General features: G+C 40.3%; 1 protein-coding gene across 1 annotated transcript in view; it reads left to right on the top strand.

The window, feature by feature from the left end:
* The window catches only part of ATXN7L1 (ataxin 7 like 1), a 74,252-nt gene extending 63,425 nt beyond the window's left edge, over positions 1–10,827 (top strand). Inside the window, exons 8-12 of the mRNA XM_056846476.1 lie at positions 953–1,145; positions 3,286–3,407; positions 4,329–5,247; positions 7,705–7,779; positions 10,731–10,827. Coding sequence (XP_056702454.1) covers positions 953–1,145; positions 3,286–3,407; positions 4,329–5,247; positions 7,705–7,779; positions 10,731–10,772 — 1,351 coding nt within the window. The 3' untranslated portion in view covers positions 10,773–10,827. The remainder of the gene's footprint in view (positions 1–952; positions 1,146–3,285; positions 3,408–4,328; positions 5,248–7,704; positions 7,780–10,730) is intronic.
* The last annotated feature ends 4,797 nt before the right edge of the window (positions 10,828–15,624 follow it).

Genomic DNA, 15,624 nt, shown 5'->3' with positions numbered 1-15,624 from the left:
GAGCGGATGTTAGAACTTCAAGCATGGGCATAAAATAATGCAACTTGGAAATGGAGGGTGTCAGATTGGGGTAGATGATTGCACAGCTACAAAGAGACTTCTTGGATCCAGACTGTATTCTTCATTACTAGAAGGCACAGCAGGACGAAACCTTTCTGCCTCTTCTCTCCTCCAGCACCCCACTGAGCTCCCTGAAATGCTGCTCCTGGAGGATTGAGGGGGAGGATTTCAGGGAGCCAAACAGGCTGTAGCGGGGAGAGGCAACAAGAAAGGTTCTGTTCCACTGATGAAAGTGTGTTCTGTTAACATATATAGTTTGTGTCCTGCCTATTAAGCTCTGTGCTTTAAAAAAACTGTAATGTGTGAAGTGGCTCTTAGATACTTATTTTAACAAAGACCTGCTGTTACCGAGTGGCATATTAGAGTAGAACTGTCTGCTTGGTCTGAACTGTGTCACTCCCTATAGAAAAGCACTTGGGCCTGGAGGATAAACTCTGCTGTCAGAGAACTTGAGGTCTAATGTGAATGAATTGTGCAAATCACATTCATTTGTATATGTTTACATTGCATATGTTTGCAAAATTTAGGGGTTGTAGTTTGGGTGTTGTGTTTTGTTTTGTTTTTTAAGACTGGAATAGGGACTGGAAAAATATATTTGGACATGAGGGGAAGGGAGAAATAGGAACTGAGGATTCTAGAGAAAAAGTGCTTGGAAAAGGGGATTCTTTGACCACTAGATCTGCTGCTCAGAGTGGTTATTGCCTAGGGTCCTTAGGCTTTTGCCATCTTTGGCTCTCACTCACTAGGGAGGAAGTCTCCTTCAACTCAGTGGGACTTGTTCTTAAGTAAGCATGTGTAGGATTGCACTGTAAACCTCTGCGCTTGGGAAGCCCCTTATGGAGCCTCACGTCACTGTTGATAATACAACTTACCTTTAAAAACTTTTTTTTAGACCCTCTTCCACAAATAGCATAAATAGTACCAGTTCTTCAAACCACAGTGGGTATGCACAGGAACTGCCTTTGCCTTCCACGATGGGAGACTTGCCTAGTCGGTTATCTAGCGACGAAGGGGAAGTGGACGGATCTGAAGAATCTGAAAAATTAGACTGCCACTATTCTGGACACCATCCCCGGCCTCTTGGGGTATGTCTCTTCCTTCCTTTCTCTTCACTAACTGTGGACATCTTTATGACTGGCTGAGTATGCCCTTGTGGGGGAGAAAGGAAAGGCTTTGCCAAAAGCTCAAGCATTCTATAATAACATCTCTCACTAACAAACAGCTTTGTTCGAAAGATAGAAAAGGGAAGAAAGACAGGAAGAAATGAAAATACAACATTCTGGTAACTCCATGCCAAACCATGTAAAAAAAAAGAATTTTAGATGGAATTTATGTTGTTCTGTATCAGAAATGTTTTATAGAATAGCCAGTTCTGTTCAGTTGAGATTGTGTTAGCTGGTTCACAGCCTTCTCTCTTTGTCACACTCTGGTACTTAACATTATAAACGTAGGCCTGGACTACACAGTCAGCAGAATGACATGTTATTTCAGATTCTACATTGGGGGTGGGGGAATACTATCTGAAGTAACCCCCTCCCCATGAACAAAACTCCCTGCAGATGCAAAGACAAAACTAGCACTTTGGAATCGTCCAGCTGCAGTGCTAATTTTCTTCATGAAGGAAGATTTAAAAACATCGTTCTTGTACTTATATAAGCATCATCCGTTCTGCCACCTGTGTAGACCAGCGCTAAGAAACTGCACAAAGTGGTGAATCTTATGCTGACAGAGAGACAGAAAGAACTCAGTGGATGCAAATATACTTGGCTGTCAGTAGGTCCCATTAAGTTTTGCCTGTCAAAACACCAAGCTACAAGTTTACATGCAAGTATGTGTCATAATAGCCAGGTGGCCCCTTTTAAAAATGAAAAGCTGCTTCTTGGGGTGCGGGGCGGGGGGAGGATTGGGAACAGAGAGGCAGCAGGGAAAGGAAGCCCTTAATCTTTTTCCAGCAGGGAATACAGCACTATCAATATAATGGGTGTTTTATTTTGGAGAGCTGTGAAACAGGAACAGACTTTGATGTTTCTGGAACACGATAGCCCTTTTTGTATTAAAATGTGAAGTGCAGCATGGTGCTAAAAAACACACACCTGGGAAAGTAAAACTGCAAACCAATGGAAGTGATTGTATGCCACTTTCAGACAGGCACGTTAAGATATACTGCAGCAGCAGTGAGCGACACAGGAGCAGGCAGGCACAGTGTCCACAGAGCCTCTTCCTGCAGCGCTTGCTGCTGCCACCACTCCCAGCCCCTGCTCCTCCCCCCCCCCCATCACACTTGAGCAGAAATGCAGACATGGCTGTGATTTTGCCAGGGACCTCTGTAGCCTTGAAATCCAGCCCCTTTCCCCTCACTTTTTCTTTCCATTCTGATATGTAATACTACAGAGTGACTCGGGAGATATATGAAAACAAGAAGCCTAAAAAGAGTGGTGGGGGGAGAGTAATGATGCTTGGAGCAAGACGTCCTGCACTGATTTGAAAGCATAGCTTTGTCCTCCCCTATTCCATCTCATGGTGACCTCAGGTGAGCACCCAGAGGGATGCTGCACTCAGTCATCCCACAGTTCCCCATTAAACCAGAGACAAATCGGTTTTGTTTTTCTCCAGATTACAGGGGAAGGCCTCTCAAATGTCATGCTTGGGATAAGCACAGTGCTATGGATGATCTCCAATAATGGGGTGATTTCCTCCCTTGCATTCCATGTAGAGAAAAATCCCTGTGTGGCAGTAGCCATTGATAAAATTGCTTCAAGAATGGAACCAAATGCTTAGGTACAGGGTGGAAGCCAAAACTTTAACCAGTGTAATTCTTTTCAGCTAGTTCAGGTAAATGGCTGCCTGTTCAGAATTATTTTACAATTCCAAATTCCTGAAATGTGTTAATCAAGGTTGCTAAATACTGTGTTTGTGGCTATTAAAGCTTGAAGTAGGATAAAAACTAAAGACATAGGTAATAACGACCTTGATCTACTGAAGCCTACTAGTAGGTGATTCTGATTACTTTTTTATGTGTAAGAAAGTTTACAGTTAAAACATATTACAGCATGGTGGTTTATCACATAGGTTTTATATTTTATATGATATTGTGTTGTGTGTTGGTTATTATATACAATATGTATTTATTGGTCTTTGACCGCAAATACATTTATTCAATAATCAAGGGTGTTATTTTAGATTCTGCAGATTGAAAGAATTTGACCTTTTTCTTAACCTATTTAGTTTTGTTCATTTGGAAGTCATCTGATGGGAAGAGGGTATTACGTATTTGATAGAAGATGGGATCGTTTTCGACTTGCTCTAAATTCTATGGTAGAAAAGCACTTGAACTCACAGATGTGGAAGTAAGTGAACGATTTATGCTTTCTGGGCTTGTCTCCTACATTTCTAACTTCTTGCACATTGGGAACAACGTTGATGAAATTGTGTAAAAGAAAATGTCCTCTAATGTTGATATTAATGTTAATATGTTAGTGCTAACAGCCGAGACTCTGATGGAATTGTCATCATAATTGCATTGTGAAGCAAAGTTGTGGTCAGCTGTTTGGTTTGGCTTCCTTCTCCACTCTATCCTCCACCCCCAGGGAAAGTAGAATACTAAATCCTAGGACTTTGGCTCACCTTTAGCTGTAGTTTAGAAATAAAAGCTGTGTCCATTCAGGTGCTGTGATGGTTCAGGGGTACTCATTGAATGATGGCAATGAAGAGGGTTAATTCTGTGTAAGGACTATGAAGAAATGGGATCAAAAATAAAACCATCAGCATCATTGTATCATCCTGTGGCACAGCTGCCACGTAGAGTGTTTCTTGTTCCTTCTCAAAAAAAATGCTGTAGAGATGGGAAAAGTGCAGGGGTGGGGAGTGCTTCCCACTTGCCTGGATTTTGTCTAGGATTGGGATATTAGTCGTACAGCTATGAATTTATCATTCTGATTACCTGAATTTAGAAGCATACTAGTTATATTTTAACTCAGCTTGGCTGTGCTCACACACTATCTAGAACCTGGGTAGAAGGTAGAATTTGCACGGGTTTCATCATTTACTATTACAATTGTAAGACTCTGGGAGCCAGAACTACTTAAACGTCACATGAGAACTGGGAGGTGTATTTTTGGCTTTTTTATGGTTGGATTTTACTGACCAGTCCCTCTAGAAAGGTTATTCTTTCCTGTATAACATTTGGTAGAATGAATGTGTATGATGGGGGAACAAAAGATCTCTGAACCTCAATGTGTGTGTGTGTTTTGTTTTGTTCCACATTTTAGGAAAATCCCTCCTGCGGTCGACAGCCCTATGCCCTCTCCGGCAGCACATATCACAACCCCTTTTCCAGCATCAGTTTTGCAGCCTTTCAGCAATCCTAGTGCCATGTACATTTCGTCAGCTCCAGTGAGCTCAAGGATCCCTTCTTCCTACGTCATGACTTCAGCCATGGTATCCAATGCAGCTTTTGTGGCGTCTGATACGAATTCTATCATGTCGCACACCACCGCTTTCCCCCATGTAACTGCCAGTCTGAGTATCGTCGACTCGACATTTAAGACTCCGTCAGCCGTGTCGCCAGTGCCAGCGGTTGTTCCTTCCCCATCCCACAAGCCATCCAAAACGAAAACCAGCAAATCTTCAAAAGTCAGAGATCTATCATGCCGTGTTGATGAGTCTTCGAATAACAAAAAGAAAAAAACGCCATCTTCTTCCTCCACGCTATCTTTGCAGAATTCCTCTTCCTTGTCTTCGTTTTCAGGGTCGCACAAAAAGAACTGTGTCTTGAACTCTTATCAGGCTACATCTTCTTATAACAGTATGTCTGTGCACAGCACAAACAATGGAACAACCCCACTCAGTGCCAAACTGGAGCCCTCAGGACGGACTTCATTATCAAGTAGCTCAACAGATTCCGTGAAACATATGAGCATTGTAGTAAGCAGTATTGACTCTTCTGGTTTGTCTATACCTTCCCTCGTTCATCATCCTGGGGACCACTCCCTGGCAGCACACAATGCAGTGTCTTCTCTACCCCTTTGTTTTGACAAATCAGAAGGGAAAAAACGTAAAAACTCTAGTTCTAGCAACAAAGCCTGTAAAATCACTAAATTGCCTGGTATGAATAGTGTTCACAAAAAGAGCACTGCCAACCTTATTTCTACGGTGCCAGATACTCCAAACAGCTCCATCTCTCGGCAGGTAAGGAATTCTGCCATTTCTTTCAATAAGTCGGATGTTGCTTTCTATGAGCTAACTGGGGCAAAACTATTTGGCCAGGTATATTAATTTGTGTAACTGACAGACGTAATTTGAGTGCTGGAGCTGCTGTGGCGGCACATTATCTTTGTCTTATTCAGACATAGTGTTTCTCTTCAAGCTTGGGGAAACCTGCTGTGACAAGTTATAGCAAAAAAATAGCTGTGCATAGCACTGATTGGCTTGTCCCCATGTATTTGTGAACCTACCTTTTAGAAGAAAAAGAAGAGTTGGTTTTTATATCCCACTTTTCTCTACCTTTAAGGAGTCTCAAAGTGGCTTACAATCACCTTCCCTTCCTCTCCCCACAACAGACACTTTATGAGGTAGATGGGGCTGAGTTCTAAGAAAACTGCGACTAGCTCAAGGTCACCCAGCAGGCTTCATATGGAGGAGTGGGGAATCAAACCCAGTTCTCCGGATTAGAGTCCTCCGCTCTTTAACTACACCACGCTGGCTCTCCTTCCTCCTACCCCCGTGCACTTTTTCTACTTTTACAAAAATCCTGGTTTTTGGTAAATAAAATAAGGCAGCAAATAAATTTCTTAAGCGGGCAAACTTAAAAGCAACAGGCTTTTAAAAAGGCAGCGTGACTGATATGGAGTATGCGCGTGAAATAAATTAACATTAACTCAGTAGTTGATCTGGGGACAACCTCTCCCATTTTTCAGTGCCATAGTATGAAGAACCAGGCTCACTGTGAAAAGGAAAAAAGTGCATAGACCTTCATTTAGGTTAATTTGTATTTCATATATTTGAGTTATCTCTGCCTCCAGTGAACTCAGGGTGGTATACATGGTGGTTCTCCTAATTTTCTCAGAACTTCCCTGCAACGTAGCAGGTGACTGAAAGTTGACCTGAGATCTTAACGGCTTAACAGGGATTTGAAACAGACTCTTCCTAGTCCAATCCTACCAACCCATCCACTTCACTGTACTAGTTTTCGGTAATAATTCTAAGCATGCAGTTTCTGGATATAGCGTAAAATGGGATCAGGACCACAGCAGAGCCTGCAACATCACAACTCCCAAGCCCCATATTAAGCTGGGAATATACAAAGCTTCCTAACCTAAGTATTGTGTTTAATGGGGCATTATTTATGACCCCCCCCCCCGGCTTCATTTAGCTTGGGAGGCTTGCACACATTTATGCTGAGCAAGGTCATTACTAGTGCTTTATGTTTTCTGCTTCCTATGCCAAGCAAATTAATTTTGTGTCTGTATATCTGATGTAAGACATGGGCAGTGTGGGTCCTTGTGAATTTCGCTGTGGATAACAGTGATCCTGTATTTCCCCAAGAGGAAGGGGCTTTTTTCACAAGAGGAAAATTGCACACTTTCTTTGCGTAATACAGGCCTTTGTTACTTACATTCTTGATTTTTAAGGATGATTTGATCAGGACTTTGCAAGCCTGCAAGTCTTGCTTCCCTTGTGTTTTGAAACTGTAATCCAAGCCATCTTCTCCTCTAAAACAAGTATGAGCCCCGTATGATGATGTGTTATTAAATTATCAGGGGAGAAATAGGTTGTTCAGCCATTGCAGAATGCTGCTATATGAGAAGTCCTCGTTCGATGGCAATACAGGTTATTGTGAATAAGAATAAGTATATACTGGTGTGTTTTTTAAATAATCAAAGCGCATTAATCTCTGTCCATGCAGTAACCTGTAAGGAAGCCCAGTACTATCATACACGTGTTATGAATTGGGAGCTGGTTGTGACCACAGCCAAGGACAGATGTGAACCGGGAACCTTGTGAGATGTTGCGCTTTCACTGATTTATGTGACCCTTGAGGTCATCAATATATTATTGAAAATAAGCTCTACTGGTTCAGAACAGAAGGTCCATCTACTCCAACATCCTGTTTCGCACAGCTGCCAACCAGTTGCCCTGGAGGACCAGCTATCAGGGCACAGAGGCCAAGGGCCCTTCCCCTGATATTGCCTCCTGGCTCTGCATTTCAGAGGTTTACAGCCTCTGAATATGGAGGCTGCTGTTACTAACCATCCATGTCTATTAGCCCTTGGTGGGCCTCTCTTCCATGAACCTATCTAACCCCATTTTAAAGCCATAAAGTAAGATTTCCCTGACATTTCTAAATGAGAACAATTGATCTAACCTGATCTCTTCAGATCTTGGAAGCTAAGCAGGATCAGCCCTGGTTAGTACTTGGATGGGAAATCCAAGGTTGCTATGCAGAGGCAGGCCATGGCAAAACACTGGGGGTCACCTTAAGTCAGCTGCAACTTGATTGCATTTTATATATACACATAAATAATTGATAAGGTCAAAACAATTGCTCCACTTAGAACTTAAGACTAAAATATGCTTCATCTTGCTTATAGGATAGATTTCCTGCTTTGATACCCTGCTTCTCTAAATATTGTTTCTTTCTTGCAGATTGGAAAAAATAGCTGTGTAGCTCTGTCTCAGTCTAGTCCTTCAAGTGCAACAAATCCAGTCCACAACAAACAAGTGAGTTCTGACTTAAAAAACAAAACCTAAACCTAATTGATAGTTTGGTTTTAATGTAAACAAGAAAAACTAATCTTGCTAATTATATTTTGGGAAGATTTTTATCCTGCCCTTCCCCTAGAAGCTCAGAGTGGTTTACTGTGCCTTCCCTTATCCTCACAACAACCTTGTGTGGTAGGTTAAGTTGAGAAATGGGTTCATCGTCACCAAGGGAGCTTCATAGTTGAATTGGGGATTTGAACCCAGGGTTCTCTGCTCCATTATCTGACACTATAATCCTTTATATTAAGAGGTAGTAGCTTAATTTCAGGCTTCTGGCTGCCAATGTGCCAAAAATGACTTTCAGTTAGTAAACCTTTTCTGGGTTCAGAGCTGGAGATTATTTGTAAGGCTGGTTTAAGGGCACTGAAATCATGATAAAGATGCCTGAAGAAACTCACTTGAGCAAGGGCTTCAATTGGAGATATTTGGGAGCAGTTCACCAGCAGTTTGATTAACAGCCCCTGTATTAACACTTAAAACATTTTCATAATATGCGAAAGGACGCCTTTTAATATAGAATATGCTGGTTGTGAATGTTCTGCTTTGTTACAACACAGTAATAGGTTATTTTTAAAAATCCAGTAAATGTCTATCAATAAAAATTTTAGGTTTTTTTTTCCCTTCTTGGCAGATGCAGGAAACAGAACATTTTAAGTGAGAGCAGCTTTGGAACCATTCACATATTTTTTAAAACAGATGTCATTAACACATTAACTTTCCCCCTTCTTAACCCGGGGGCTGATGAAAATAAAAAGCAGTAACTCTGGTATTTAAGATGTTTGAAAGACCTGCTGCTGTACAAGTTGTGCTAGTCTCCCTCCCTCATGCTGCAGAGTTCATGGAAAGAATACTTAAAGGTGGCTTCCCTCCTAAATTGCATACAAAACCTAGCATATAGATTGCCTTGCAGGGTTGAAACTACAGTAGAATCATAGAATCATAGAGTTGGAAGGGACCACCAGGGTCATCTAGCCCAACCCCCTGCACAATGCAGGAAATTAACAACTAACTCCCCCCACATCCCCAGTGACCCCAACCGTCCCCCCGCCATGCAGGATCCCACAATCAGTAGTTTTTTAGCTAATGGGGGGAAGGGAAACAGGCAACTGTATCAGATGGTGCTCAGGTGAAATTAATATTGATAGTGATACTTATATTTTGGTTATATAAAAATCTTAACTTTTAAGTATTATCTCCACAATCCTCACAATAACCATGAAAGTTAGGTCAGTTGTATAGCTGTTTTATCAGAGGAAGCTCAAAGCTGAGAAAGAGAAGGCTATGGAGGCTGATCTGCGCATGCACACCTCTTTCAGGCACCTTTATGTGAATCAGAATGAAAAAAAAATCTGTTGTTCCATCATCATATATATGGGTTCCAAATGTCACTGGGAAAATATGCAAGACTTTTTTGTCCATTTATGGATAGGCTAATTTATCAATCTCTGAAAATATACAAGCCTGTATTTCACTATGCCACTGTAGGAAGAATATTCTAATTTTGGATTAACACTTTCTTGTGGCAATTTAGTGATGATGATTATTATTTGCATTACCACTTTTTACTTACCACATTATGGGGGGGGGGGGTCAACAGAAATATACATTCTAATACCTGCTTTAAAATTCTCCATATATCTCAGACCTGTGTCATCTACTTTTTTTCACAGTTCCACCATATGTGGAGAAATTTTGCCCCAACTTGACTGAACCTCCAGGAGCAGTCAGAAATGTTAGGGTAATCTTTCCCGCCCCCCTCCAGTTTTATTCGGTATCAGAAACCTGTGGGAAAAGCAGTTTGTAAAAAAGCTTTCCTTACTGTTAACATATGAAATCTTTGGAAATAGTTATAACAGGTGATGGTTGTTCGAAAGGCATACCTTGATTTAAAAACTTGTTTATTTGCTTTTTAAATCTGTGATCAGCTGCTGTTAAGTCTTGAAAAGTTCTGTACATTTTTCAGAATAGGCTTTGATTTTAAACAGACAAAATTTGAGAAGGATATATCAAGATTTTGCCTAGGTATACAGAGTACAAATGAAATGATATCCTGTAAACAAGGGGTTATGCCCATACATATAAGCATCCTCTGGTATATATAATGGCTTGGATCCTGCTTTAAATATACCATTTGTAGTAGCTTGGATCCTTTGGTAAGTCTCTGGTGATGGAAGGAGATCGGCAGCAGGTAGAGTGAATCGGCAGGAATCACCTTCCATTTTCCAGTTTTCAGAGATGTATTTCCTACTGCCCAATACCACAAAATGTTTTTGTTGAGTTTGCTCAGTGTGGAGATTTTAATGGAGAATGAATATTTGTATATTTCAGGTACTGAAGTGTTATGGGTGTTGAAGTGCTATGGGTGTTGGCTATTGATAATTGGATCTCTCATGCAACTCTGATCCTTTAAACCTCTGTTGGGTACGAGGGGACCAGATACATGATATGAAAAGATACATTCAATATGCTGCCTATCACTAACGCCTTCCTCTGATATAGACGTGTTTGATGTTGGGGAGGGGGCTGTGGCTCAGTGGAAGAGCCTCTGTTTTGCATGGTTCAATCCCTGGCATCTCCAGTTAAAGAGGACTAGGCAGGTGATGTGAAAGACCTCTGCCTCAGACTCAGGGAGTCGCCAGTCTGATGGTCTGATTCAGTATAAGGCAGCTTTGTGTGTGTGTGAGAGAGAGACATGTATAAATGACAAGCCTTGCGTTATTCCCCAAAGGACCAATAGAGCATTTTATGTGGATTCTCCTGTAATTTGAATTTGTTTAAAACAGAGCTCTGTGGAAGAAGGGCAGCTTTCCTTTGTTTAAAAATGTTGCAGTGCAAACTAACATTGCCACATAGTGGAGGGAAGAACTGTTCCATTCTGAAATTGGCTGTCTTTGTTTTTTCTTTTTCAGAAGACATTAAACCGGACGGGTAGGATAAGGACTCTTCCATAACGAGGGAAAACAACCAGCCTATAATCTCTAGCTCTTAGCAGCCCTACTTCGGAATTACTTGTTTATTTTCTGGGTCCTGCAGATGGTTTTAATTAAAATAGATTTGTGGTTTTAATCTACATAGATCTTTTTTTAAAAAATAATTGAAATCTACGTAAAGATTATAAAAGTGGTTTATTTTAGTTTCGTTCATACGTTGGCTTCTGATCTGTGCAATCTGGTTTGATTTGGATTGATGCCTTTTAAGCAAATTGTTGCATTGTTTATTTGTTTGTTTCTGTGACAATGACAGCAGTGGACATTCCAAACTAATGCCGTGTGTGGCTAAAATGTATTTACCCCCCTTTGTTCAGATTTACAGTAACTTCTGTATTTATTATTGTCCTATGGATAAAAAAAATGCCAAGTGCATTTCTCAGCAGTATCTAACAGTTGGGAAAGTATTTTGCACCCACAAGTTTCACTGACTTCTGTAGGTGGCTTCAGTGTGCAGCGCCTCCTATTCATTATGGTGTTCCTATTCCTCTCAATGCCTAGAGGGGTTGATGCACCTTGCTTCCATCGGTGGGATCGCCTGTGAAAATTTTCTCACATGGAGATGGGAGGGCCTTGAAGAATCTGTGCTAACTATTCTCCTTAATGAAACAATTTGGTTTTTTGCAAAGACAAGATTTGGGCATACTGAATTTGCATTAGTTGAATTGCACTGACAATGTTTTACAAGAATTACTGAATAATTTTTTAAATAAAAGTAGATTTTGTAATCAGAAAATCAATAACACTAGGGTACTGCAAAATTACTACAAAGGAGTTAACTTTTATTTCTACAGTGTTAAAAAGTGCACTTATATGCTGGTTTATTTACATCTTGTAGAGAAGGAGAAAGAATGCAAAAGGGGGGATGGTTAGTTTTTCTTTTTTAAAGAAAGGCTTAAGTCAGATTTTAAAACGTCTAAAATGTTTAACAGCTGTAAACAAGAATAGGCCCTTTGGGGAGGAATAGACAATATTCTTAAGTAAATTTTATAGTGTTAATTTTGTAATAATTTATGCTTTGCTATATTTTGGAGCTGACAGGAATAGTTTCATGAACAATATGAAACTTAGGAAAGTTAAAGCAATGTTTTATATTTTTCATGTACTTTGAGTTATGTTTTAATTGTACATTTCTTCAGACTGAAAAATGTGTACATATCTTTGTTATTTTTGCACAGTTTTTTGTCTTTGATTTTAGGAGCAAAGCCTTGTTTAGTGTTTTTTTTAACTAATTTATTTTGCATCGTACAACTGCAGGAGTTCTAAAATCTCAGTAACACCCTCTAATGGTTGAACTACCGTTTCTACTTCCAGAGGGAAAACAGTGGTGGTAAGATTCAGTGGCTGCTTCTGAGAATTTATGGCAGTTCCACTGACTGAAGGAGCAATTAAGATTTTTAAAAAATACTTAACATGCATTTCGTTGTTTAGGAAGCTGGACTTTGGTGGCTGTGGAGGGTGTTCTTTGAATGTTGCTTATATATGTATACTTTCCTTTTAACTGGCTTAGGCCTGACAGCATTTTGGAAACTAAATATCAAGTGAAACATCCCATCCCTTTTTTTTGTCCCCTACATAAAAAAATCACTATTTAATTTCATACACATAAAATGTTCAGCCTGAGAAGTGAAATGCATTTTTTAAAATGGATATGAACTGGACCAGCCTATAATGTATTTTAGGGTACCATTCAATCAACAGGTTTTTTCCCCTCCCGTTTTTCCCCTGAAGACTTTGTGATTCGTTTCCAGCAATAGAGGCTCAGAAGCTTTGGTTGTTACACATACGCAATGCCGGTCAGCCATATTTAAAATTTTTAAAAAGCGCGCAACTTGGGTAACTTGTATGCCTTCTTTTGTATCAATGTTAACAATTGTACATAGTGCTGATCAACCTTTGTAGAGAATAGTTTATACAGCATATTCTATTATTGCTGATTCTCAGTGATCTATTGTTTAAAAGAAGAAAAATAAATTTTTTCTATTTACACCTTATATTTTGTTATGCTGTTGACCCATGGCACTTTAACAAAACTCTGTGGGTTTTGCCTAGCTGGTCAGTCATGGGGAATATAAACCGTTGCACAGAAATGAATTTGCACCTCCTCCGTTGTGCTTTCCTACTACAGATTTTAGAATCTTTTTTCCAGAAGACTTTTGAAGAAAGCATGTCCAATCATTCTGAAAGAAAAATGCCATACATGTACAGTCGACTTCTTTTCTACAAACCCATATTTTGTAACACTAAGTATTTTCATTCTTCTGCACCTTTTACGTATTAGCAGTATCAGAGAGAACCCATTCCATGCTTGTGATAATTGTAAGTGTCGAAAGTAGGTGTACTTAGCAAACTTTATGGCTTACAGTTTTGAAAAAAGGAACAAAAAAAGAACAAACATGTATCTGACTGATACTGCCATGGTTCAACACCAGGCCTGGAGATATTCTCTAGTGAACGATTGTATTTTTTGTTTATTTGTTTTTTGGGGGGTTGCTTTATTATTATTTTTTGTAACATGGCTTTGTAAATAAAATAATTTATATGTTTGTAAAAAAAACTTGCACAGTGGTTTTTTTATTACCCTTCCAAAGGAAAAACAAATTTTATCAGGGAAAGCTCCCTCCTTAATAGGGTATAGTTCAATATTTTATTTAGTTATCACATTCTCCTATTTATTGTTTCTGATACAACTGCAATGTTAAAATAACAGCATTTATTCAGCGAGTGACAATCTTTCTTTATTCATTTATACCCTGCCTTTTCCTCCATGGGGACCTAAAGTGGCTTACATCACTCTATTTTATAAAATATATTTCTGTGTCTTATATACATGTATGTTAGGTTTTCCTTAAGGGGAAAGAGCTGCGAGAGGTGGAGGTTAATCTGGGGGAAATGGCAGAAATGAGAGTTAACTCCTCTTTTGTTTTATTTACTTCTTTTATACTCTGGCTTGCTCCCCCATGGGAACCAAACAGCTTACATCGTTCCTACTCTGAGGGAAGGCCATCTTGCAGCTTGGGTTATTCACGCCTATTGCTAGGGGAGGCAGGACTAATTTTTTGTTCTATTTCCTGTCTCCTGGGCGGGAATAATAATTCACAGACTTCCACTACGGTGGTGCAGTTGTTAGGGGGTCAGACTAGGATCTTGGAGGCCCAGGTTCCCAGTACAATCCTGTGAGGTAGGCTGAGAGTGACCTGGGTGACCTGGGCCTTGTCATTCTTAGCCTACCTAACAGGCTTGTAGTGAGAATAAAATGGAGGAAGGGAGAACAGTATAAGGCTTGCAAGCTCATTCAAGCCTCCTTACAAGAAGAATGGGATAACAATGCACTGCAATAAATTCTCATTTTTATATATTTATTTGATTTTTATCCCGCCCTTTCCAGACCAGAGTCCGAAAAACAAAAAATATATATACACACAGTTCATTTCCCAGTAGCCACTTACAAATTCAGGATGCGTGCATGTACACACACACACACACACATATATATATACACACACACCTGCATTGGATGGTGGGTGAGGAGGGAGGCAATACAGATGCATTGTTTCCCTTCCCTGTAGATTATCTGTGTTTTGAAGGTGGGGCACCAGAGGTTTAATGGAAGGCATACTGTTGTTAGATGCAAAGTAGCAAAGTGATATTTTTCACTGGCTTGAGCTGCACTGCTGAAAATTCTCTGACGTGGCCCATAGATCATCATGGGCAAATGGTTGTGTATTGGATAGTCACTTGAGGTCCAGGCCCATGTTTCAAGACTGTACAGGCATGGGATTGATCTGGAATTTTTGTGAAGGGTGGGGGCCATACATTCTTTATAATCTATCTAGACTGGAGGCAGCAAGTGATTTCATTTGTCTTCCTTCCTTTAGGGAGTAGGAGGAAAGCGTAGCTAGGGACAAAATTGATGACAATTTCCCATTCTTCCCCTCCCCCTTCAATATGATGTGGAGCAAGGCTGACAAAATGGATTTTCACCTGTGCAAGGGCAGTAGCTCCAGAGCTGTTTTGTTGGATGTTGCTGTCAAACTAGGATCCAGGAGAGTCTAATTGCTTCACTGCCATGAAATTTATTGGGTGACCTCAGACCAACCATTTCCCTGGCTTTAACTACCTCACAGAACTGATGTGAAGAGCCAGTAGGATCATATGCTATTCGGTTCCTGGGCAGAAGAAAATGTGCTTGACAGATATTTGTCACCAGATAGCCCCTCCCCCATCTATTAAGGAGTGAGATACACACAGGACCCTCAACTATCTGTGGGTTAGACAGAAATTCAGCTGGTGAAGATGACCCCCCCCCCCAACCAATGTACTTGTAAACCCAAAACTTCATATTGAATTTTCCTCGTGGCCGAGTCTCAGTCCTGAAGTTACAGGAGCCCTAACAGGAAAATAAGACATTTCAGAAAGGTCTAGTTGAATAGTCTGTAACAGGAGAAAGTAGGAATCCAGTAGTACTTTAAAGGCTTAACACACTTTATTCTAGCAAAATTATTTTATCCACAGATGTTGTTAGTCTCAGAAATGCCATTGGATTCCTGTTGGCGAATGCCTTATTATACTGTAAAGAGTAATTAGTTTATTTTGGAATAAAAAACCATCCCTTCTGGGGCTCTGGCTCCTGAAATTTTGTGTCAGAAAGAATGCGTTAGTTTTTCAGGTGCGACAAGACGCTCTTGTGATTTCGGCCGCAGCAACGCGGTAGTCCTCCTCTCAGGTAGGCTTAATTCTCAGCATCTCCTTTTCAAAAGTTCAAAATGCGATTTGCCCTCCGCTGTTGAGGCGGTGCGAGCCCAGGCAGAGTTAT

Source organism: Euleptes europaea, chromosome 3 (assembly GCF_029931775.1).
Source record: "Euleptes europaea isolate rEulEur1 chromosome 3, rEulEur1.hap1, whole genome shotgun sequence".
Taxonomy (NCBI): Eukaryota; Metazoa; Chordata; class Lepidosauria; order Squamata; family Sphaerodactylidae; genus Euleptes; species Euleptes europaea.
The sequence above is the reverse complement of the archived record's forward strand: the minus strand, read 5'-3'. Positions and strand labels throughout refer to the sequence as shown.